Source organism: Onychostruthus taczanowskii, unplaced genomic scaffold (assembly GCF_017590055.1).
Source record: "Onychostruthus taczanowskii isolate IOZ18803 unplaced genomic scaffold, ASM1759005v1 scaffold67, whole genome shotgun sequence".
Classification (NCBI taxonomy): Eukaryota; Metazoa; Chordata; class Aves; order Passeriformes; family Passeridae; genus Onychostruthus; species Onychostruthus taczanowskii.
Window position 1 is genome coordinate 521765 of NW_024504455.1, and position 26304 is coordinate 548068.

The 26304-nt window shown below is 42.5% G+C and overlaps 1 protein-coding gene across 1 annotated transcript in view; it reads left to right on the forward strand.

The window, feature by feature from the left end:
• The window catches only part of FCHSD2 (FCH and double SH3 domains 2), a 121082-nt gene that overhangs the window by 80548 nt on the left and 14230 nt on the right, over positions 1-26304 (forward strand). The window contains exons 9-12 of the mRNA XM_041420981.1: positions 8157-8279; positions 11955-12050; positions 20447-20563; positions 21250-21354. Coding sequence (XP_041276915.1) covers positions 8157-8279; positions 11955-12050; positions 20447-20563; positions 21250-21354 — 441 coding nt within the window. The remainder of the gene's footprint in view (positions 1-8156; positions 8280-11954; positions 12051-20446; positions 20564-21249; positions 21355-26304) is intronic.

Below are 26304 nucleotides of genomic sequence, written 5' to 3' on the forward strand. Positions count from 1 at the left end.
GCAAAATAATTTGGTTTTGGGTAAGAAGAACTAAAACTTCCAGACAGAACACACACCCCACTGCTGTTCCTCAGACATTCAGTGATGATGACGATGGTCTTGTGGTCAGCAGAAGAATCCTTCAAGAGCAGAAATGGTGTCAAAGTGCTGAAGGATTTAAGTGCACATTTTTCCACGTGAAGGAAGCCAATTATTTCTGGCATGAGCAGTGTAGAGCACTCTGCACTGTCCAGATGCAAAGATAATAATCATGGTGACAGCTCTGTCACAAAGTTGTCTTCCAAATGTTGGATGTGAGCCAGAACTCTTTTTTTTTTTTCCCTCCAAGAATGAGGAAGTACAAAAGCAAAGATGCAGTTTATTAAGAATTCATCCTGTCAAAAGTGGAATCCCCCTGGGATTTAGTCCAGAGATGTGCAAGAAAAAGCAAACTAGCTCCAAGAAGTCTTGGGAGATGCTTTTGGGGAATGTATTCCTAGATGTTCCTAGAATCTGTTTTCATCTTCCAGAGTTTTTTAAGCCTTACATGGCAGAATTTGAAGATCTGGTTTTCCTGGCTTATGGCAGTCTCACATCAGGATGTTCTCCCTGATTTCAGTGGAGTTCTCCTTTAACCCTGCATTGTTAATTTAGTGCTGCCTCCACCAGGTAACTCTCACTGCTGCCAGCCTTGTGGCAATTAAAGGAATTATAAAGGGCATTTCCTTCCATGCCTGTGTTCACCTACAGGACCCTCATCCTGCAATGTGACAACTGCAGGGCACTGCCATGAGATGGTGGAAGCAGATCTTGTTATTATCAATAATTTTGCTTATTCTTGTTTTAAAGGGACTTTTTCCTGCATTGGGGGAGGGTGACAGGCATCTGTTGGTGGCTGTTCCATATTTTTCTGTGCTCAGAGGGGGCTGCAGCCCCAACAACAAAGGTTTTGTCAGTAAAAACAATGGCCCTGGCGAGATTGTAAAGGAACAAAATGATGTGCAGAACAATCATCAAGTGACTAATGAGAGCAAACAAAGGACTTGCAAACAAGCCCCAAACTCCTGACAGCAGAAAACACAAAGCTCTGGGGTAAGGGAAAGTGCAGAGTGTGTTCATGGGCACCCAGCTGAAAGGAACTTGGGGCTCTTGTGGTCTTCCAGTGTCCATTGTTCCCGTTTGCCGTGGAGAGAGCTCCTGCAGGGTGTGGGAGAAGAGGAAACTCCTTGAGTTTCATCAAACCTTGTCGAGTTAAAGAAGCACTTTCTGTTCCTGTCATCATATTCTCTTCCTACCTCTTGGTCTGCTGGTTTTATTCCCAGGTTTTCATGCGTCTCTGCTCTTCAGCTAGAATATTTGTGTTTCCTTGTTGATAGGTGGTTTGGGAAAATGCACTCCTGAACAGCACGTGGTCATGCAGGATGTGGATTTGGGGAAACCAAAAAGAAACAGGAGAAATTAATTAGCCTGACAGCAACAGGACAGTGACACAGTTACAAAATTTCCTTAAAATTACTTTCTGTGGAAGTTCAACACAAGGAGCAGAAGCCAGAGAGGATCTTTTTGTGGAGGCTCTTAAACCCTTCTTCACTCAGACCTGCTGGCATCCTCTGGGCCTGCTATAACAGGTCCATGTCTTTCCTGTGCTAAAGACTCTGTATCTGGATGCAGTGCTCCAGGCACTGGATTTCAGATATTCCCAGGCAGAACTAGCTAGTGATACTTCAAAAGTGAGTTGCTTCTGGACCACACTAAAGCAGACTTACCAATACAGCCTTTGGATGTGTAAGATCATCCTGAGATACAGATAATTTTACAGCCTTAGATTAGCCCTGCATTGCTTTGGATGCAATTTCTGTTAACCTGAAATCCTGATTTTACAGAGCTGAAACTTAGGTGCTCTCCCTGCAGGCTGAGGAAGTCCAGCACTCACTCTTGATCCGGGGAACAGAGTTGGGGTTTGCCCTCAGCTTTTCTTAGGAGCTTCCTCTACTTGCACAGCTCAGCAGAAAACCAGGATTTTTCCCCAAGAAGGAGCCTGCAAAGGGCAGCTGGGCAGCAGCTTCCTGTCATTTGGAAGTCAGGCTGCAGCCCTGAAATCCCTGATGGGCATTGACAGGGTGCAGTTGTTCCTGCAGGATCTCTGGGAATCTGGCTGGAGCCTGATGCCAGCAGCTCCAGTTGCTCCAGGCAGGTTGTTCAGGGACTCTGCTGGGGCTTTGAGCTGGGCTTTGCTGGGAATTCAGACACAGGTGTTGTGTTTTGTTGACAAACACATTCCTGATTTACTTCTACACTGGGGGACCTTGATGGCCAGGGAGGGATTTCAGCAGAGACAAATGCTGCAGGGATGCAAAAGTTAAAAAGGAAAAATAAGCAGCTTTTCTTGTGTATCAGGAGAAATTGATGCCAGAAATCAGCACTTTTAAAGGAAAAAGACTGTGGAATGGAGCTCTAACCCAGCAAGGATGGGTTTTCCTGACCTTCCTTCCTTCTCCTCCTCACGTCCTTGGGAAGTGCTGTTCCATTTCATGGCTCTGAACATGCTGAGCGTGGCAAATCCAGCTGATCCGGGCTCTTGACTTTGTTCTGAGTTTCAGATGAGTTTTTAAAATGCTTTATCCTTCACTGTCACATAAAAGGAGATTTGTTGCTCTCTTTGGGCTAAAATACAGAGACTTCTCACCCTAGAGAAGATAGAAGTTGTTGCCTTAATTCTAAGAATACCTGTTGACCAATTATTATTGTCTGTACCCCAACCCTTCCTTTTAATATTAATTTTATCTTTTCTGACACATAAAAATGAAAACCCTCAGTGGAGTCTCATTTACCAAAATCATTCAGCTGAAAATTCCAGACTGTGCCATCCGTGAGATCACTCTGTTTATTTAGTGGGCTGGAGGCAGGAGTTTCAAGCACAAGCACTCAGAAACCTTCACTCAGCATGTTTGTTCTGCCATTCAGATTGTTGGGCTTTTAATTTTAAGTAGGGAAAAGTTTTGAGTAATATTACAGAAAATCAAGGAAGAGAACTCAAGTCCCTGTTCTTAATGGATTCCAAGAGGTTTTCAAAGCAAAGCAGATCAGGGATAGATAAAACAGAGGGTTTAATGCAAATGAGAGTAGGGTGGTAAAAGAATTTCATTTTCATTTTTAATGTAATTATAGTCACATACAAAATTATTTTAATATAAAATAGAGAGTGGAATCTATGATAAAGATCTCCCTTTTGGTTTGGGGGCTGAACAGGAAAATAAGTCACATTACCGGGATGCAGTCCCATTGACTCCAGAGAGAAGTTACCACTCCACAGACACAATGATTTTTGTTCAGCTCATTTCTTTCCCTTATCTTTCTGTTTTCAGGCTGCAGGGGAGGATCAGCTCTGGTTTTGTGCTGTTCCTCCACCCATGTAAGGAAATTCCTTGCCTTCCACATCAGTTCTATTGTTTCCGGCCCAGCGGTGGCAGCTCGGGGAGCCTTTGCCAAGGATTTCAGTGGCAAAATCAGCCCTCAAAAACTGCTGGGTGGCATCAGCTCAGGGAAGGATGGGTGTTTTGAAATGAAAACTTAATTTCACAGAGCCATGGGATGGTTTGGGTTGGAAGGGACCTTAAAGATAATCCCATTCCACCCCTGGTTCGAGGATGATGGTTCTTGTCACAAGCGTGGGGTGAGGGAGTTTAAAAAGCATAAAGACATAAATGTGTGTTTGCAAATATCAAATTATTTCTAGGCAGTGGTGATTCAGATGAGACTGGTGTGAATTAGTCAGTGAAGCCCACATGGCTTTGCAAGTGTGCCTTTAATTGAGGGTTTTTAACTCTCACTGGTTTTGGTGCCTGGTGGTTAAATGAGAGGTTTAGTTTGAACACCTGAATTTAAAGTGTAAAATTATTACCCAGAGCTTCAGCACAGATTTGAGGAGTTTCTGTGCTAGACAAACATGAACAGAATACCAGGAATATTTCAGAAATAAATGGGACAACAGGGAAAACTCGCCTTGGTGGCTTCACACAACTCTGCATTGTGTTGGACACAGCGTTTCCATCTTTAATTTCTGTTTGCTTTTAAAATAAAAAATACAGAGTAATTCAGCTTGTTCTCTGTCTTCTCCAAGATACTGAAATGATAATTTTTAAGTGGAGTGTGGCTGAGATCTGTAAATGTTTTCATGAAGAGACCTCATAGTCAGTCACAGAAATGAAGATGAAAATTCTACACAGGGTCTGTTCTACACTGTTTTGTTATTTTAAATGAGTAACAACCTCCCAAAGGCAACCATATGTCTTAATAATAGCTTAAATACTTTCATTTACATATTTGCTTTTGAGGGAATTTTCATAGAATGTAGAGTGATTAAAGCTAAATTCCCAAAATGTTTGGTATCATCTCTTGACACAAAAAAAAACCCTCCTGAAAATGATCTGAGCTGGGACTGAAGTTTTGTTCCTGGGAAAAACTCTCAAAGTTATACATGAAACTTGGATGTTGAAATCAGAACTGTGTTCTTGTCCCATTTTCTTTATATAATTTTATTGGTTTGAGTTAATATATAGGTTTTCTTCTAAAAATAGGCTTTAATTTGGTTGTGTGTCCATTGTGTTTATTAACAGCTTCAACTCTTCTCAGCCCTAATTCCAGCTTTTAGCTTCTCAAGCTTGGACACAGGGGAAGTAGTTTTGTACCCTTAGTATGGCAATTCTGCTGTAAAAAAATGATTTCTGAAGAAACAGTGACTTTTTCCTATCCTTGGAAATTGTAATTTTGTGCTACTTAACTTCGTATTATCTTGGGTTTGATGCCAGATTTGTTTTTTTTTTTTAAAAAACCCTTGATTTCCTTTTGAAGTTGACAAAAAGACAGATTTTTCAGTGGGGTTGTAATACAGTAAGTGATTTAGTGCTCTCTGGAGAGTCAGAAAGAGAACAAAAGCCATTGTAGAGGAATAATGGGTGTTGGGTTTTTTGATTTTCTTTTTTTTTTTCCCCAGTTTCCCCTTCAAGTTGTGTGATGAGAAAATTTGAAAAGACTTTTCCTTTCAAAACCTGTGATGTTCAGTGGTTTGGGTCAGAGTGTTTGTAAGTGAATGAGATTTCAGCTGATAAAACCCCACGTGAATGTTAATTTATATCCCACAGTTCAGCAAGTCAAGTCTTTTGTTTTAACACGAACACATCCAGCTCGATGTAATAATTACCATTTTATATAAAGCATAAATCCATTATTACTGCAAGTCTGGAGCCAGCCAGCTCTCTGATGCTGTGGCTGATGGGATGTCACCTTTTCTGTGCTTTTTAGCCTGTGTTGGAGCTGCTTTCTCAGCCCTGCCTGTGTGATATTGCAGTGACTTTCAGAACTTCAGTTCTGGCAGCTCTCATTGGTGTTTAAGAACTTCATCATATTGAAACTGCTTTTAATTAATGAAAGGAGCCAGGCTGTAATGCAGTTCTCACGTGCTGACAGACCCATGTGCTCCCCAGTGTTTTGCCACACTTTGCTCTGATGTTCTTTCTTAAATATCTTTATTTTTTATATCACACTGGGGGGGTTTCTGGCATTTCAGCAGAGCTGTGGTCATTGCAGGAGGAGGGGGGAGATAATGAAGTTAATATTTCTCCCTCTTTTTTAATTTTTTCTTTTTTTATACTATTCCTTGAGCTGCAGGCTGCAGCTGGACATGAATTTCTCCCCAGTGCTGCGTGGATGATAATTGGAGGCAGTGAACACGTGTGGGGCTGGGCTGTGTGAGCTAATTGTGGGGGCACTATTCACGGTCAGTGAAGAGGAATAGGCCTTTGGCATCCTGCCTTTCAGCTGACCTATTTTAGCCATCTATCTTGGAGAGGGATCAATCACAACACACAAACACCAACTTCTCTCCACTGGCTCTGCACAGCACCCAGAGTGTCAAAACCCAAGGCAGAGCTCAGCATTCAAGACTGAAATGTAATGACACGAGCCCTTCCTGTGGGGTTTGGCAGAAAAACAACATTTGGGCTTGATATGGAGCTGTGAAATTCTCTTTTATGGCATCGTGGGATGAAAAAAATCACAGCTGCTTTGCAAACTGAGCACTCAGAATTGCCTTGCCAAATTGAAATTATTTCTTTACATTTCTTAGCAGAGTTGCACTCCAGCCCCAGTGTTTGAGCTGAAAAGCTTTAGGAACAGCTAAAAGTCAACAGTTCTGTTCTGGGGGAGTTTCAGGCTCCCCGTGGTCCCCCAGGGAGAGCACAGGCAGTCTTGGCAATTTCACCCATCATTTGTATTCTCCGTGAGCACAGGGCTGAGCTGCTGTTGGGGCTGCCTGTACTGGATGTGAAATGAGTGCCCCTGGAATGGGGTGGTGACTCTGGCACTTGTGTGTCCCTTCAGGGCTAAAAGCACAGGGAATGTTCAAATCCTGTGAATCCCAGCACAGCTGTGCCCACAGCAGCACAAGCAAGAACCAAACCTGTGTCTGTGCATGGCTGCCTGCTTTCTGTGGATTTGCTGCTGGGAGTTTCCTGATGTTTTCCTCATTTGGCTCTAACTCTTGAAATCAGAATTTTTAAAAATTCTGTGTAACAGAGTGTTCGGTGGAGCTGACACCACTGGCAGGAGGCTGGGGCAGTTATCCTATAGCTCTTTCCCAGCCATAGTGGGAAGTCCTTTCTGGGGCAGGGTCTCCAGGAGCTGCCCTGGCTGCTGACCCCTCGAGCCCAGCCTGAATGAGCCCCTGAGTGAACCAGCTACAGTGTGGGGGCTTGGAAGGAATTCCCAGTTTGCCACTGCTTGGGCATAATGGCTTCCTGATGGCCACAGAATTACTAGGTTTGAGTCAGGTTTAATGTGTAAAGCTGGAGGAAACAATCTGCTAAAAATTCCTTTACACTTGGAAGGTGGAGGGTGAAGAAAATTGTGTAGTGTGAGGTGGATTTGGGGTATCAGAGTTTGGATGTGAGAATTGCAGTCCCACAATTTGATTATCCCCTCAAAGCATCCCTCACTGAAGGTGGCTGTGTGCTGCTGGAAAAGCTTTGCAGAAGGAAGGTCTATTCTATTCTTCCTAACTTCTTAGGGATTCCATAAAAACATGCAGTGGTTTGGGTTGGAAGGGACCTAAAAGCTCACCCAGTTCCACCCCTGTAATGGGCAGGGACACCTTCCACTATCCCAGGCTGCTCCAAGCTCTGTCCAGCACTTCCAGGATTTGTGTCTGATTCACTGTGTCTGTTCACCTCACCTTAAACATTGGGCTTGATTTTTCAGGGGCAGAACCTATCCCTTAAGTCCTGCACAATTTCACTCTTTTGTCCCTTCTCAAATTTTCAAAATTATTTAAATAATAAAAGACAATTTTCTAGAGAAGAACATTCTGAGTGTGTTGGAATGGAATGGAGTTTCCATGAATACACTGTTTAAATGGATATCTGTGAAATATGACCTATTTAAAAACCTATATCACATATATTTAAATACATCCTGAGTTAACTGTTTAAATGACATTGTCAGTCACTTGCAAAGTGATATTTAACACAGAACTTGTGTAACCTGCCCTGTGTGATGTGATTTTACAGCTCTGCTCACAACAGAGCTTTGGGGTTTGAACTTCACTGTCACTGCTACGTTTGGGATAAATTTGTGTTCCTTATTTGGTATCTCTGTGCCCAAAACAGCTGGGGACGTGTCCCATCCAGATGTTGAGTGTCCTGGCACCACTCCCTGAGGAATACTCTGCTTGGCAGCACCCCGTGGCCTGGCAGTTCTGGGTGTCTTCCTTGCCCCCAGTGACATGTCCCTGAGCACTCTCCCTTCTCCAGAGCTGCTCTGCCCCTGGGAACAGCTGGATGGGGATGCCGGGATGTTGTTGCAGTGCTGTGTGCTGCCATCTAATGGAGCCCAGCGCTGTCACTCCTCCTGCCAGGAGTGAGGGATGCTCTACATCCCCTCCCACCCAAACCAGTCTGGGGCTGTGATTGTGTCAAAATGCAATTTAAGTTCCTTTTCACTTGAGCAGTCTTGCTCTGGGCTTGTACTTCTCCTGCTTCTCTTTCTGTCCGCTCCTCACAGGTGTAAATCTGCTAAAAAAAATGGTGTGAGCATCTTGCAAGTCCCTGGGTGAATACTGATAAATTGTATACAGAGTTACTTAGTGCTTTTTCTGATTTTCTGTATTTCTTTCCTTTGTGCAGGCTCTTGATGGAAATATATATGATCACCTTAAGGATTATTTAATGGCATTCAGCAGGACTGAACTAGAGACATGCCAAGCTGTACAGAACACATTCCAGTTTTTACTGGAGACTTCCAGCAGGGTAAGTTTGAACTGAATGATGCTTTGTAACTGAATCCTTGCAGCATGGACAAATCCCCAGGCCTGAGATTCGCATCCAAAATCTTGACAAAACTGAAATTTTGTTATTTTTGGTTACTCCTGAGTGGTGTTAGGTTAAAAGGCACCAGACAGTTTTCTTGGGGAGCATTTTTCCTCTGCCTTCCCCTGAGTGCATTTGCATCCAGAGATGCTCTGCTGTCCTCACCCTGCACGTTTGGGAGGGGAAATTGCAGCTGAGGGTGCTGCAGGGTGTAATCTGGAGCAAAGCCCCAGGAAACTGCTTGGATCATTCCTTAATAATTGTCTGTCAACATAAAATCCAAGCTATTAGGCTGTTTTCTCCCTGGAATTAAGAGTGGCAAACACAGCAAACAAATTAGAGCCCTGTTGTAGATGTGGTTTGTTTGCTTTGTCGAGCAGCCAGACTGAGAGAGGCGTGATCGCTTCCAGGGTAATTTTGATACTTAAATAATTCATCTGCTGGGCTAAAAGAAGGGGAAAAAAATTGCCATTGAGCTCAGAAAAAGCTGCTTTGGTGCAGTCATAATATTCCTTTTTACGTTTACCTTACCCACCCACCCAGAAACAGAGCTCATTCACACAGAGATCTGGAGCAAAAGCTTATTTAACACGTTCCTTATTTACCTCCAAGCAAGTGATCTCACACCTTCAGAGGTCTAAAGTGAGGGTATGAAAAATGGGCTTCACCCTCAGCTTTGAATTCACTTGGCAGCAACTGTAAAAATAATCAAAGCACCATTTTCTCTTCAGTTGTAGAAGGGCTCTCAATAATTTACCTTGGGGTGTATTATTCAGTCTGCTTCAAATACCTTCCCCTGAAATGCTGGCTTGGAGTCTTTCAGCTAAACAGGCTTCTGTATAATGTCTGCATAATTAATTTTTCACTGTTGTATCAGATCCTTTGTGTTCAGAATACTCAGAGAGCTGCCTGGTTGGGACTTTGATCCAATTCTAAACTGCCATATCCAAACATTTCCTTGGAGCAGGAATCCTTTCCTCAGATATTTGTGTGTGCTGAGGTTGGGGTGCTTCAGAGAGCTCCAGCTCTGGCTGATTTTACACAAGAACCACGTCAGGCTGTGTGTGTTGGTTGTGTTTGTGTTTTGCTCCGTGGACACAGTGCCTGGAGAAGGGACAGGAGTGTGAATCCAGCTGGCAGGTCTCAACAGGGCTTTTACAGCTGGTTCCTACAACTCCATTTGCTCCTCTCCTTGTGCTGCAGGAATGTGGAGAAGAGAAATTTGTGTTGCTTTGCTACTGAAGATGTGTGCTTTGCTCTGAATATGTTAACTAATGGATTTTTCCACAGGCTTTGCTTATCCTTTCTTTCCATAAAAGGTTGCAGTAATCAGCCCAAAAAAAAACCCCGAAAAAACCATTTTCTCTCCACCAAAACCCATCCGTGTCTTTCAAAGGCAGTTGACTTGTTAAACATGTAATAAATTTGTTAGCAATTTAGAATAAACCTGTCATCAAAGCAAAGGTTTTAAATATTTATTGGGGGTTTTGAATGCCTCACCTGTTCTTTGTTAGTTTGCAGTACAAGCTTGGCAGGCTCTGCTCAGAAGAGACACTTCAGGTCATTGGGAGGAATCTTTTTGCTCTCCCATCTGAGCTACATTTCTGTTTGCAGGATGGAATTGAATTGTATTTGCTTTAGGAGGACACAAATTGCTTCCCACAAGTGCCAGGGATGGCTCCTTGGATGGGCAGGGCTGGCTGTCACCTCACGTGATGCAGACTGAGGGAAACAGCTAAAAAACCCAGACTTTGTGTATAAAATGCTGGTTTTTCACTTGAACAGTTTTACTGTAGATTTGTACTTCTTGCACTTCTCTTTCAAAAAGAAAAATCTGATTTTCTTTGGAATATTTTCTGAAATTCCATTTGCTGTTTTGAGTAATATTTCTGTGAGGTTTCTGGTAAGAGGGCAGATAATTTCCTTTTTGCACATCTCTAACTGTGCCTTGTTTCTGCATATGGGATATATTTAATGTTTGATTTCAGGTCTGTTGTAACCTGTCAGTTGACATTGACTGCAGAAAGAAACCGTGTAAGAACATTGATTTAATTACTGAATAACAGGAAATCTATTTGGAAAAGTTGCAGCTTAATCCCAAGGATACAGTGTTGCTTTGCAGTCTTTTTAATATCTTTTTTATCAATTGTCCAATATTTTGTGCAAATGCAGGATTTCATGTGCTGGCCTTGCACATCCTCCCAAGCCTCCTGTTCTGATAAAGTTGTTTTCATTTTTAACCACTTATTGTGGCTTTGAGGGGAAATCTCCTAGGAGTGCTGTTGGAAAAATGAGTTTTTTGCTTTGAACTGATTTGCTGGGCAGTCAGATTTCTGGGGAAAGCACATCAAAATATCTGTGGAGGTGTTCACATCCTCAGTAACTTCATTTTGGGGGGGTTTTCCTAATTGAACTTAAAATAGCTCCACATCTTTGGCATGGCCCAGGGCTGTGTGCTCTGGTCAGTGTTCACGTGGAGCTAAAGGACAATTCAATGGAATAGCTGCTTAAATTAAATTATTTTGATGCCAGATCAGTGCTGAGCATCCTCTGAAGCTGCAGATGTTTCCTTCTTTAGTATTTTCTGAATTTCTATTTCTGGGAATTCGTGATGCAAATCCCTGTCTGTTTTCTCCCCATTTGAGTGTGTTTATGTTCAACTGCTCAAATTGGAGCAGTAATTATGTACTTTTCTGGTTTAGATGAGTGTGTTATTGGCCCTGGAGGACTATTTACTTTCTTTAACTGGAGATTAATTTTTTACAGTTCAGTATTTCAGCAACACAAGCAGCAACATTTTGCTGCATTAGAGAACAAGTTTTATTTCCCATTGTCCATGCAGCACAGAGTTCTTGGTCATGCACAGTGCTGCTATTTCTGGATAAATACCATCTTTATTATCTCCTTTGTACATATAAAGCCCCAGTTTGGTAATAAATTGATATAATTTTGATGCATTTTCATCAATTGAGGCAGTGAATGCTCTGTGAGAGTTCTTCAGCCAGTGATCCTATTTTTTCATCTTGCAATCACTGGGTATTTCTTTGTAAATCTGTGTAAATTGTGACATAAGAGGTTTGTTTAGGGATCTGTGTCATGCTGCCTGAAACATATCATTAAACAAATTTGGGAGCTGAAGGAGTTTTGCTTCAGCAAAATGCAAGCTTGGAGAGTTTTCTCTGAAAGCAATTTAATAAAGAGAGATGAAGTTTGTAACTGATTTTGGATGCATTATTCCAAAGAAGTCTTTTCAGCTCCCACAATTAATAATTTCTGCCAAATTTAGACTTTCCATCTCAAGAAAGAGCAATGCACAGGAAATTACCCACAAGAGGAGGGAAAAATATTTATGGCAGTGACACCACAGGGTGTCTATTCTGTAGCTGGTGTTTTTCCCCCCATTTTGTAGGAAAATGGCAGGGATATTTTAGGTCCTTGTCACTCCCTGTGTGTCCTGCCAGTGCCTCTGAGCAAGTCAGGTCCTCAATTCTGTGCTGATGCACCCAAGCTTCTGCTGCAGGTTTCATCTCAGCTGGAAACTGTGCTGGTTTTGCTCTCCAGCTGTTTTTCAGTTCACCAAACAAGGAGTCTAAAGAAACCTTTTTCTTTCCTCAGGTGGTGCGGGATTACAATCTCCAGCTGTTCTTGCAGGAGAACTCCGTGTTCCACAAACCTCAGCCTTTCCAGTTCCAGCCCAGTGACAGCGACACTGTAAGAGCCCTGTGAATCCCTGCACTTACTTGGTCTTGCTCTATTTTAAAGCAGATTGTTCTAAATGGGGAAGAGAATCACTGGTATCCCAGTCTGGTTTAACCTCGTGCTGGTATTTTTGGGAAAGAAAGGGAGAGTGGCCTGGTTGCAGGAGGTGGGTGATGATAAAAAAAGCATCAAATAGACTCTAGATCATCCACAAAAGAGCAGAATCTTTTTTTGGCTTCCAGATTGTGACTAACAGTCCTCTGTTTCACTGCTTTCAACCTAATTCCTACTAAATTTTGTTGCCTTTTTATCCTGCTGGTGAGGTTCTCGTAATACTCACTAATACTGGGTTAAAACTGTGCCAAGTAAAGTGTCCCTGCACACCTAAATTGCTCAAGGAATGCTTAGAGATACATATAGACAGTGTTACTAAAAATAATACTGTTAAAACACTGCATTCCAAAATAATATGCAAGAATCTTATCTTGGTTTCTGTGTTGCTTCCAAAGCAATCATTAATGACATTAAAAGTGAGTGAATCAGGGTATGTAAGTGCATTTCCAAACAGCACCTTGATTAAAGTGGATTCTTGATGTCCCATTGACATTACTGATGTTATTTTTAAAAACAGCTGTATAAAATAAGTTTGGATTTTTTAGCTTATAAACTTTTTCTGACTTGAATTCTTTACTGAACTGACTTGGGCAGTCCTGATCTGCATTCAAGTGATTCAGATCAAGACCTGCATAAGGGTGACTTTCCCAGTCACCCTGACATCTCTGACTGGCTCTCCTTTGGATTTCCCTTTCAGCAAACTCTGATTTTGATTTTTATTCCAGAAAGAGTCAGTTATTCCCATAAATAAATGTTTGGACAATGCTCTTGGGTGGGATTTTGGGGTGTCTGTGCAGCACTGGATAATGTTGATGGGTCCCTTCCAGCTCAGGATATTCTGTGATAATTTTTAGGTTGTTCTTTATAACAATGAGCAGAATCTGAGTCTTTGCTCTGCCTCTCTAACCTTTGCTGCTGTGTTCTCATCCCTGTGCACTCCCTGCATCCAGAGTTTTAATGCAGTTCAGCTGGTGGAGATTGAGCCCTCACCTGTCAGTGCTATGAGAATGACCATAGCAGAGGTACCTGGAGGGGTTTCTGGTCAGCCCTGTGTTATCCCTGTGCATGTGGGATGCTGAATTTACACTCTGGACACGTGGCAACAGAATGCACAATCTCTGTATGTATAAAACAGAAAAGGTTAAAAAAAAAAAAAAAAAAGCTTTTTTCACAATGAGACTTCAAGGAGGAAAAATCAATTTAAGGATGTTAGTTGTGGGGGGCAGCTTCACACTTCTTTTGTAATTGATACTCTAATCAATTTGGGGGTTTGTAATTGATACTCTAATCTGCTGGGGCATGAATTAAAGTTTCACAGCTGAAGACAGTGCTGTGTGAAATTGGTTGCTGCTCCTGTGTGAGAGGGAAAGGTCTGAGCTGCAGGCTCTGAGTGCTCTGGAGAAATGCAGCCCCACTGCTGATGCATTTGGCTCTTTTTCCAGAGGGCCATCCCCATGGCCCTGAGGAGGGCTGGAAGTCTCTCCCAGTAAACTCCCCAGTGTGAGGAATGCCAGGGTTCTGTGCCATGGCACTTGTGTGGGCTCACGGGGTCCACGTGTGCTGCCGCTGCTGCCTCACTCCAGGAATTTTTGGGAAGCAATGAATGGGTCCTTCATGTCTCAGTTCCTCACTCCTTCCCTTGATTTAACCTCCTTGGGCTGCAGAATTCCTGCATTTCCTCAGTGCTCTGCAGCTTTTTAATCTTCAGCTGCTTGGGCTGTAACCAATTTTCCCCAAAATAATTCAATTATTCTTCTTTATGATCCATGTAATTCTGCTCAGCTGAGAGGATCCTACCTGGACAATCCCATTTTTAATCAATAAGTACAGGAAAATGAAGGGTCTTGCTCAGGCTTTTGAATTGGTCAGAAATTGGGTTTTCTAATTGATGGAGCAACACTTAATTGCAGGAGAACAGTCACCAAGCATTCTTTTGCCACATGTTCTGTTTCTAGATGTTTTGCAGAGGTTTCTCAGTTGGCTTTTAATTTCTGTGGGTTGTGCATGATAATTTTCACACCAGGGACTGAAGGAAAAAAGTAGAGTCATAAATACATCTCATCAAAAGTTTAATATGAACCTTTTCCAAGAACAAATTGTGGGCTCTCTTCAGGCTGATCCGCTGGGACTGGGCTCAAAATTCAGAGTATTTAAGTGCTACTGGAATGGAGTTGTGAGGGCTGTAGGCAGGAAGAATGTTATAAACAATATGGATGTGGAGCCCTGAATGGAGAGATCTGAATTCTGGTGGAAATTCCACTTTTCCGTGGTCCATCCCAGACTTCTGTTTTATTACCAGGATTTCTGTGCAATTCTTGAGTCAGGACAGCCCAGTTTGCTTCCAAAATGATCCCAACATGCACAGTCAGAGCAAAAGGGTCTGCTCCTAAGAAAGGAAGGAATGAAACAATTTTCCACCAGCTTCCAGGAGTTTTGATCCCAAAAATCCCAGTTGTTGTAGGCAAAATGTACACTTCTGAGCGGCCACCAAGAGAAAACCACTTCAAAATGCTTTACATCAATCAGGTTTCCTTTATCTAAAAAAAAAAAAAAAAAATTATTTGAGCTGGAATTTAATCAATTGATTTCATTATCTTTGTTCATTTTGATGGCCATAAATTCTTATTTTTAAAAAAGAAAGTTTTCAAAAATATCCCTTAAACAAACCACTTACCCTTAAAGAAATGGTTTGGTCTAAAAATACTCAGAAAGAAATGATTGATCAGTTCCTAGCAAACTTTAATCCTCTCCAGAAAAGAATTCCCAGCGTGGATTTATAGCCAGCAAAGCAGAGAATGGAAAAGAATCTCTTAAAACACTTTTATCCTCCCAGGGAAATGGAGCCTTGCTCCATTTTCATCATTGCCCATCCTCCCACGAGGGAAGGGATATTTCTGAATTCCACAGAAATGCCCTGTGCTCACAGATAAGGCACGGGAACGGGGCAGAAGAGAAGGGAAATTGGCCAGCTTTTCTCTGCTTCCTGCTTGGAAAAGCTGCTTTTTCCTTGATCCCAGGGTTATCTCGTGGGAAAAGGAGGCAGGTGACACAAAAGTGTCCCTGGAATGGGGGGAGAAGGGCCCTGAAAAGCTGACATTTAATTTTTGGGGTATTTTTCCTGTTTTTTATTCACTGTTTCCTCAGAGAACATGAGGAAAAGCTGTGGCCCAGCTGATTTCTCCCACAGCTTCGTGACATGAAAATAATGTTATTTTTTCCCCTCTTAATTTGCACAAAAACACCTCAGGAAGTTGAGAGGAAAGTTTTGCCGTTTCCCCACCACGTAACTTGGCTGTTTCATGGGTAGATAGTGAAAACAGAGATGAATTTCTCTTTTCAGAAGAACATCTTGGAATTTCTCAGCATCTTCTATGAAGGAATTTTACATAAGTTACATAAAAATGGCCTATATTTTCTATATTTACAGTAGTTTGTACATTTAATACCAGAACAGACCAGGTTTAAGTACAACTTTCTTGAAGTTAAACCTAAAAAAAAAAAAAAAAAATCAAAGTTATTATTTAATTTGATCAAGCTTTTAATGCTGGAACAGACTGGTTTTAGGTATAACCTTTTTGAGGCTTAATATATATCACAAAGAAGTAACTACTTAATTTTATTCAGTATTAGGAATTCTTTTTGAGGAGAATTACAGCCATTCAGATAAAGAAATGATCAGTGGGTGTGAGTGGGCAAAGCTCTGCCTTCCTTCTGTGACTTGACCCATCTTGTGCCTGTCTAAAACTGATGTTATTTAATCCCTCCCACCCCATCTGTGCTTAAAATAAGATCTAAAATCTGATATTTATATTTGAGGTTGATACAGAAGAAAAAGGAAAGTTTTGGATCTACTGGGGATTTAACTTAGGTTGAATGTGAGGATCATTTCTCATTTTCTCCTAAGTATAATGAGCTGGAATTGGCTCCCAACGTAATGGATTTTATTTAATTTGCACCACCTGATTTTAATTTAGAGAGCACACAGAATTCTTTGGCTTTTAGCAGTCAGGAAACAAAATTTAAGCAAAGCTCTGAGTATTTTCTAACAATGAAAATCAGAGAGCAGAAGTTGCACTAGAAAGAAGTGGCCACTTCAGAACTACGAATTTGTTTATATTGAATTGAAAATACCCACAACATCAATTTTTCTGGGTCAAACTTCGTTTTAAAAGGGTTTTTTTCATGTTTTTTTTGGGGTTTTTTTTGCCTTTGGTTACCTAATGAGGGCCATTTTTCCATATTTCTAGTCCTAATAGATTTTTGAAAAAATTGGCTGGGAATGTAGCTGCTGTGAGAGCTGAGGCAAATGAGGATAATTATGAGGGTGAGAATAGAAGTAAATGAACAAAAATACTCTGCACTCTAATTTCAAGATTCATTTCAGTGAGAACAATAAGAACCTTTAAAAATAAATAAGATTCAAATTAATTTTAACAAAAGGGTTGTGCTTTTCATCTCTTGTATGCAGCAGAAGTTCTTAATACAGAAACATCAAGGCCTAGGAATAACAAAGCTGTGTTGATCAGTGCTATTTAATAAAAGTCAATACTTTTAAGATTCTAGACTTCCAAAACAAAAACAAAAGAAGAAACAAACAAAAAAACCCAAAACCCAAACCAAAATAAAAAAAAAAAGTCAAAACAAAACATCCCTGCCCAGTCTGATGTTCCCTTTCCTTCTGCAGCCCCCTCATCAATTTATTAGATTTATATAATATTGTCTAGTATTGATAACATATTATAAATTTGTTAGTTTAAAAAGCAGCATGTGGTTCTATAAAACAGCAATAATAGGTTGATTTGGATTTTACCTTATTGTAACAGATATGTGATAATAATAATAGTGGATTTAAGTCCTTTTTTATTATTCTGAGGGGGAAAAAAATCCCCTTTATGCAAAAAAAAATTCTGATTTTTTAAAGATGAGGAGTGTCCAGTTTGAAATGTTGGAAATTGACTGAGATGTGAGTCAGCCCCAGCTCACTCTTGGCTAAATTAAAATCAAATGAATTCAGCAACAAGAGGCTGAAAGGAGCCCCAAAGTTGGCTCACGATTTTCTCAGAACTGCTGAGTTTAGCAGTGAGTTGTGTGAAAAATGTCATGTGTGTTCCTTCCTCCTCCCCAGGGTGTTGCTCTGCAGCACTGGCATGGAAACTTCTTGTTTTCACCTCTCTTTAAAAGAAATGCCAGGTTTTTAGCTGGTGCTTTGCATGCAATAAATGTTCCCTGCATTTTGCCTTGTTAGAAGTGAACTTTTTTAGGCTTCAGCCACGAAAATAAGGAACTTTGAGGCTCAAGAGCTGATTTTTTCTTGGCTTTCAAGACACCACTGTGCCATCTGCATCCGGATATAACCAGATAAATAAGAATAATAAGAATACAGGCTGAGTTTGGCCCATTGGGAGGCAAATCCTGCACCTGCACCAACATCTCAGACCGAAATGGAGAAGTGACATGTGCCTGCAGCCTGGATGCTTTTGTTAATTTAAGAAGCAGCATTGCTGCCCCTAAGCTTTTTAGCTGCTTGGAGCCATGCAGAAGTTTCTGTTTGGTTTTCTGATCGAATTTTTAGCACTAAACACTGGTTTTGTTGTAACCCAAGCCCTGAGGGAGCAGCAGATTGCCCATCTATGTTTAGCTCAGGTTTTTTGGCTCTCCCTTCATTCCTTGGCCACGCAGGCTGGGTTTGGTTTCCCTCTCTTTTTGGAAGAGGTTAAATTGAGGCATTCCAGGCCTGAAAACACTTCAGCTTCGTGGAGTAAACCAGGATCAGACCCTTCAGTTCCTCCTCCTTCTTCCCTGCAATTTGGACTTCAATGTCCACCAGCAGATAAATCTGGCTTAGCTCCTTTCTTCTCACCTATTTTAATGGCAGCTGAGTTTTCATTTTCTTGATGTTCCTGTCCAGTCTGTCTTTTCCCTGAGGGTACAGAATTAAGGCTTTTCATTGCTACATTTTTATTTTTATTTTTAGACCTCTAAGCAAGGGTGAGGTCTGTCTGGGTGCAATACTGCTTTATAAATAACTAATAAAAGTCTGATCCTACAAAATTCCTTTATTTTTTAGGAGGCCTTAAAGAGTAGCCACAAAGTCCACATTCATTTTTCTGGTCAGATACTTTTGATTACAAATAGACTAAAACCCAAAATCACACTTGGGGTAATGGAAAAGATTATCAAGTGACTGAAAAGTCTGGATTCTTTCCATATGAAAATGAGCTGCTGAGTAGGAGCAAGAGCAGTGGGAGCACTGAAAATACGTTATGGGCTCTTTTCACTCTCAGATGTTTGATGGGGAAGAGGGAATGTCAAAGATTCTGCTCAGGTTTAGGCTCAGGTGGAAGCTGTGGAAGAAGCTGTGTGATAAACTGGGAAAAAACCGAGGTGAAATGTTACCTTAAGGATTGGATGTGCCTAAATAAATCCATGTGTTGTTTTCTTCACGTTTACAATGGAGTAGCTTAACAGGGTGATGAAAGGAGTCAGTAATGAAGGAATGTGATTCTCTAAATCCATCTCAATAAAAGCCAGTTTGCTAATTAAATTGAGGGGATGGGTGAAGAGATGCTCACCTGAAGCTTCACCTTCCCACATGATCATCCCAGGGCTGGCCCCGTGCCTGTGCCTCTCCTCTTCCTCCTCTGGGCTGCTCCACACCTAGCCTGACAATTCCCTGTGCCTGGAAAATAACTCTGGCTGGCATTTCACGCACTCAGAATAAAGGCCAGGTTCAGTTTTGGCAAAGAACTTCACTGAACAAATAATGAGCTGAGCCAATTTTGCCTCTTTTTCAATTATATCCCCTGATAGGCTGTCAACCACAGTTAGGAATTTTTGTCTCTTCCGTGAGGACAGTGTAATCTAAAGGGCAGAAAAATCTTGTTTTTAGAAAGACTTCAGTTTGCCTCCTGGTGTTCTTGGTTTCACCCCAGTCCGTGCCAAATGCTGGTGTAGATGATGAAACTCTCATCCTTCCTTGACACAAATCATTCCTCTTTTCCTGCAAAAATACCTGATAACAGCATCTCTTCTTCTGCAACAGCTGGAGGCTTTCCAGCTACCCTGAAAATAATTCCATGTCTTTCAGCTCTCTTACCCTTTCCTGATGGCTAACCTTGGGTTTCTCCTGCCTAAACAACCTTTTCATCCTTCTGGGCTTTTTCTCTAGTTTCAAACTCCACCTGATGAAGAAAAATGGTGTCATTTGAACCACACAGAGTGAGAAATTTGTGACACAGGCATTTCTTTCACACTTCAACAGCTCTGTGCGTATTCTCTCTTCTTGAGTCAGTTTGCAAGGGATTTTGTTTTTGGTTGATCTCAAAGGCTGGGCAGGATTATGTCAGGAGTTGTGTTGAAAAGGAGAGCAGGGGGATTGTGGATTGCAGTGTCTGGATCAGGAAAAAAAAAATCACAGGGACTGGTTGAGGTTGGAAGGGATCTCTGGAGGTTGTCTGGTCCAGAGCTGGTTGTCCAGGACTGTATCCAGGCAGCTTCTGGATATCTTCAGAAATGGAAGATGATTCTGTGTTTTCTGTTACAAATGGAAATGATGGAAAGATTGGGAATGATTTCAGTAATTCCATGCTGGAAAATGTTCCTGTTGTGTTCAGCCTGGAGACAGTGCAGAGAACTATTTCATCTTGCTTTAGTTGGAAATTCTTGAGGGGGACAATTTTACTTTTTGTCGTTGACACAACAAAAGCAGGAATAAGATGGAACAATATCAAAAATGGAAATTCCGGACTCTGTTTTGCAGACGCAAACATTTTTGGACAGAAACTGTCACGCTGAACTAAAATATTTGATGGCTTTGTGGTTTGATCACACTTTACAAAGAATGAGCCTCTTGGTCACACTAAACTTTGCATCTTCAGGAAGGAATTGTTCCCCATGAGGGTGGGCAGGCCCTCACACAGGGTGTCTAAGGAAGCTGTGGCTGCCCCTGGATCCCTGGCAGTGTCCAAGGCCAGGCTGGACAGGGCTTGGAGCAACCTGGGACAGGGGAAGATGTGGCACTGGATGGGCTTTTAAAGCCCCTTCCATCCCAAACCATTCCATGATCTGTGCTTCCTATAATGCCTCTTTCCTTTGAGAACTGAATTCTTCTGAGCTTTTGGAGTTGCCTTCCCACAACCCGGTCCCATCCCAAAGTTCACCAGGAAGTTCTTGTCACACCTTCCGTGTTTCATAAGAAGCAAGACCCCAGGCTGATAAATGTAGCACAGAGTTACCCTGCAGGCAAACACAGAGGTCTGGGCCATCATAACTCATCCCTTGCTTGCCCGTTCCAGAGCCGACAGCTGGAGTCAGAGACGGGAACGACCGAGGAGCACAGCCTGAACAAGGAGGCGCGGAAATGGGCGACGCGCGTGGCCCGCGAGCACAAGAACATCGTCCACAGCCAGAGGGTAGGTCTGGGACAAGCACATCCCGTGGCACAGGAGCTGCTGACAGCACCAGGGACTCACCTGGGGCCTGCCTTCACGTGGCTGTCAAAAGTCAGTTCCACACCGGGAAAATCCGTGAGGAATTGGCCGTTAAATCTAATGCGAAGAAGCAAAATTAGATGGGAATTGGTAAATTTATTTCTGTGTCTGTGGCTCAGCTCTGAAGAGCCAAGGGCTGTGTTTGGGCATCAGACAGCTGGGTTTTGGAATGTGTTGAATGTGTCTTTTAGGAGGGAGAATAAAGACAAAAGCTCCTTGCAGAAAATCCAGCCATGGAGTCTGCTGTGCTTTCACCATACTCTGCCCAGTTTCCCGGTCCTCCATACAATTCCAGCCCCTGAGCACAGCATCACCTGGAAAAAAACAGCATCCAGAATGCTCTGACATCTCTGGGAAGGCTCCAGGGAGAGCTCAGTGCCCCTCCCAGTGCCTAAAGGGGCTCCAGGAGAGCTGGAGAGGGACTTGGGACAAGGAGTGGAGGGACAGGACACAGGGAATGGCCGGAGGGCAGCGTTAGAGTCGTCACCTTTTATTTCCTGGGATGCACCTTTGTCAGCCAACCCCAGCATCCAAACTGTACCTGACTGTCACAAATTCCTGTCCTTGGCACCTACTGCACCTGTGCTGTGTTCCCTTGTTCCTGGCAGACCCTGGAGGAGCTGGAGTGCCACGGGGCCGTGATGTCCGAGCAAACCCGAGCGGAACTGGAGCAGAAAATAGATGAAGCCAGGGAGAGCATTCGCAAGGCTGAGGTAAAAAGGAAATTCTTTTGGCATTTTCACTTCCTTCCCACAGGTAGATCTTGGTTACAGCTTCATTTGGTTGGTGGAAATGTGTGTTTTTAGCATCAAAACCCAGGGAGTTTTAAGATTTTTTTTTTTCTTTGTTTTGTATTTGTCAAATCACTGAATAAACTTCATGAAAGTCCAGATTAAAAAAAATTATGTTAAAGACACCTCCTGATGAAGAGTGAGTCCTCTTGCTACATTTTTCACTGTCAAAGGTCAAGAATCTCTATATTTAGGGGCTTTTATCTGAAACAGATTGAAAAACAGTCTCATTGTTTTTTACTAATTTCCTTCTGCTTGAAGGAATTAATACCAGAAAATGGTGATTTTATCTGACTTCATATTTTTAGGTTCTAGAACTGCCATGTGCTGTTGTAGTGGGTTTTGATACACAAACTAAATCTGATTGTGGATGAGAAAACATTGGAAATAATCCTTGTATCTCTAATTTTAGTGTGAGGGGCTTTTAAAAGAGTGGCAGGGGTTTTTGAGACCTGTTGTGGGTTAAGACTCATGAAAAAATTAACTTTTTATTTGGCTGCCACTGTTGGGCTGGTAAAAGTGAGCTGTTTTCATGGCCACTGACTGAAAAACCCCATTGCAGGCAGCAGGATCTGATCTGCTGGGTTTTGGGTGAGTGGGTTGCTTAATTAAAGCTGTAGGAGAAACCTAATTGTTTCAGTGAAGTGCTTCTTATACCTCAGAGTACCTGATGTAATTAGGAATGTGATTTACAGGTGAAGGGGTTAGAAAATACAGAGCAAAAATATTCCTCCTCCTGGCAGGAGAACTGTCAGGCTCCCTTTTTAAAGCAAATGCAGGATGTGTTTCTCTTAAAACCTAATTCTTACAGAAAGTGGTTTAAAAACCTGTTTCGAGTAAATTACTTCCAAGAGACCATACTCCAGAATACTTGTGTATATATGTACTTAGTTAATTATTAAATCTGCAAAGATAAAAGCAGCAGCAAGAAATAAAGTCAGGCTAAGAAATTGCCAGAGAGAAAGTTCTTGCAGCAAAATATTATAAAAGGTACAAATTAAACCATTCTTGAACTTACATGAGTTAGGAGAGAGGGGAAAGTGCCAAGAAGTGGAATTTTATATATTATTTTCTCCATGACATGTGTTGCAGCTAATACAAATAGTGTATTTTCGTGGTTTTCCAGTGTGTTGGAGTTAAACCATCCCTTATCTTGCTAACATTTCACACGTGCCCTGTTGTACAAGGGAATGTGGTGCCAGTGCCAAGTGCTTGAGGATGAAACTCAGTGATGGAGGGATCTTTGCCAACTTCTTTCTCTTCTGCTGCGTATTTTAAAGACATGAAGTTATCCCTGAGCTTTTGGGATGGTGTGGAAACCTCTTTGTGGGAGTTTTCTGTGTGGAAACCTCTTTGTGGGAGTTTTCTGTATTGCCACCAAAGCTGTTTATACTGTAGCATTGTTTAATTTTTTTCAGATAGGCCAATAAGTGAATTTAGGGAGATTTTATTTCCACTTGGGAATGACATTTCCTTTTAGGCTTGCTGGTCCCCACTCCCCTAAGACTGAGCTCAAGACCACAAATCAGACATAAAATCCTGGAGAAGAGCAACCTAAACTTAGAGCTAGAACCTGTTCTTTGGGAATGCAATTGTAATTCCTTGCAGTGTGTGAAAACCAAACATTCCTGCATATTTAAGTGCACCTGACTGAGTTGGAATGACTGAGGGTTGGGTAGGGGAATGGTATTTGTGCAAAAAGTTATTTAGGCTGTAGGGAGGCTGTGCAGTTTATTCTGGTATCACATCTGAAGGTGTGTGAGGATGACAGAAATTTGATTTTTATTTTATTTTTCTCTTGAAATGCCTGTTATTTTTATGGAAGATTTTATACCTGTTCTATCCCATTTTGGTTTCTTGACTCGTTCATTTTCCTTTGCAAATTCACTTTCTCCCTTCTTTTCTGTCCTCTTAATTTCTGAAGGGGAAGACAACTTCAAAAACTCATTGGGATTAATTCTTTCTGGTTTGGTTAGAGAGGATTTTATTGGTAAAGGTTTTTTTTTTCCTAGGGTGTATTGGGCATAGAAGTGCTCATCTCACTGCCCTCTTCCTTGGAGACCCTGAATCCAGGGAAATTAAGCCCTGGGAGGAGCTGAGGAGCTGTTCCCTATTGATAACTGGATTTAACAAGTACAGGAGTGTGGGAACAGGTGTCATTTGAAAGTACAGCAAGGGAAATGAGTAAAAGTGTGCTCAAGATTAGGAAATATTGGAGAATCCCAATTGTTTTGTGTTCTGCAGGATGAATATAAACCCTCAGACTGGCACATCCACAGCTCAGTGGGTTATTTCTGATCCTTTTCTCCATGGGATAACAGCTATTTTCCTTGTGATGTTTTCAGGGAGCAAACTCCTTGATTAGAGTTAGGGGAAAATTAGGAATTCCAGCAGAGTGCTGCTGTGCAGGTGACACATGACAGATGTGACTGTAACTGATAACCAGACATTTTTGTGTTAAAATTGGAAAATGTGGGGTTTGTTAAAGGAGGGGTTATTTTTTTGTTTTGTTTGATTGCTTGTTTTTAAAGGAAATGTTAAAATAATGTTAGATTTTGAGTGATAATGCCTCTGGCTCTGGCAAAGAAGTAAAATTGACTGTAGTTAATGACACACTGTGGAGTTTAGATCCAGAGGGATTCCATCCTTGTCCCAGCTGCATTGAACCACTTTGATAAAGACAAACCCTGAAAGCACAAGGTGCTCCTTCAAATTGAAACTGGCACAATTCAGGCATCAGCTATAAAGGAGATCAATGAAAAACTTGGGAATTGATACTGAAAGCTGATTATTTGTGAAAATAAACCATTCTTGGAGCTCCTCTGTACTCACTGACCCAATTCAGGTAATTGCAGTAGAACTTCTGTGATTTCAGCTTTGATTTCTGTAGCAGCAGGAAGGAAGGGATGAATTGAGCTTTCCATTTTCCCACTGCCTGAATCCCTTTTCCTTTCAATGACTGGAGACAGAAATTTACTGGGAGCAGAGCCTGACCCTCCTGGCTGTCCCCTCCTGGCAGGAGCTGTGCAGAGCCACAAGGTCCCCCCTGAGCCTCCTTTTCTCCAGGCTGAGCCCCTTCCCAGCTCCCTCAGGAGTTCTCCAGCCCATTCCCAGCTCTGTTCCCTTCCCTGCACACCCTCCAGCCCCTCCATGTCCTTCTTGTCCTGAGCATCCTGAAGCTGCCCCAGGACTGGAGGTGCCTCAGCAGTGCCAGCACAGGAGATTTCTTCTCCTCATCTCCTTTTTCCTCTCTCACACCAAAGGCTCCAGCGTGGCTCTCCCCAAAGATTTCAGTTATCCCTGGGCTGACAGGATTCTTCTCCAGGATGGTGGGACAGGTTTCCCATTTGCTCTCAGGTCTTTGGGCCTCCACAGCAATTAATCCTATTCCCACTTAATTACAGGGGGATGTATTTTGTCTCCTCATCAGGACACCTACAGCTCTCCAGAGGGTGTTTGTACCAGATTAGATCTGGTTAAGGCTCATTGCAGTGCTGTTCACCCTGTTTGATCTGCTCAGAGGTGTAGGGCCATTCTAAATTGTACTTGGGGGGCTGATTTCTCCCTCTCCTTGTATTTGCCTGTGGATATTTATTGCTGGGTTGTGTCACAGTGGGAACAAAGGAAATTCCATATGCTTCAGGAAAATAGACTAAATGGAGTCACAGTCACAGCATGTTTTGGGAGGGAAGGGACCTTCAGGATCATTTAGTCCCAACCCCTGCCATGGGCAGGGACACCTTCCACTATCCCAGGTTGCTCCAAGCCCTGTCCAGCCTGGCCTGGAGCACTGCCAGGAATAAGGCTCCTCATCCAAAAGGTGAATTTGTACAATGCCACTCTCTGCCATCTCTGGTTGAGCTCAGGAAGCAAAGGCTGGGGAGCAGTGCAGGGAGCCAGGTGCCTTCCCTGCAGGAGATGTGTGGGAGCTGTTGGTCTTTCCAGGTCAGCAGATTGAGGACTGGCCTGGAAGAATCCCAGTGACATCCACAGAGCAGGAATTTCAAACTGTCTTGGTGGAAAGCAGTTTAGTGAAGGGGAGAATGACTTTTACATGGTGGGTAGTGCCAGGACACAGGGAATGGCAGAATTCCCACTGCCAGAGGGCAGGGCTAGGTGGGATCTTGGGAAGGAATTCCTGGCTGGGAGGGTGGGCAGGCCCTGGCACAGGGTGCCCACAGAAGCTGTGGCTGTCCCTGGAAGTGTCCCAGGCCAGGTTGGATGGGGCTTGGAGCAGCCTGGGACAGTGGAAGGTGTCCCTGCCATGGCAGGGATGGACTGGGATGATTTTCTAAGCGATGGCCTTTGGGGTGTCTAATCCAGCCTGTGCCTCAGTCTTACTGAATGTTTTGGCTCTGAAATGTCCATAACATTTTTCACTCCATGAAGGAACAGTGTTCACCCCAGGACTGCAGAGAAGCATGATAATGACTGTTTGCATACCTACATTTTACAGACACTTATTATTTCCTTACAGAATTTGAGTGATGTACATTCAGGCCTTGCTCCCAACAGCTTGAAAGCCACTTTTTGAACCCTACAAATTCAATACTGGGGATCTTTAATGTTCTATGTGTCTAAGGTTGGCAAAAACCCATCTGCCACTTGGGCTGGAGCTGTGCAAGTGGGTTCTTCTCCAGGAATAGCTTCCCCTCTGTTTCCTTAACCTTGGAATTCCCTTGGGAGAGGTGTTATGTGTGCCAGTGCCTCATTTCCTGCTTGCTTCAGGTTGCATTTCAGCCCATGCAGATTATTTAGCATATAAATTAACTCCTGGAATAGCTGTACAAACCTCCAGCCCAGCCTCCCACTTAGAAAAGAAACTCAGTGTTGTGGTGGAAAATGTAATTTATGAGCTAATTCCCCACCTGG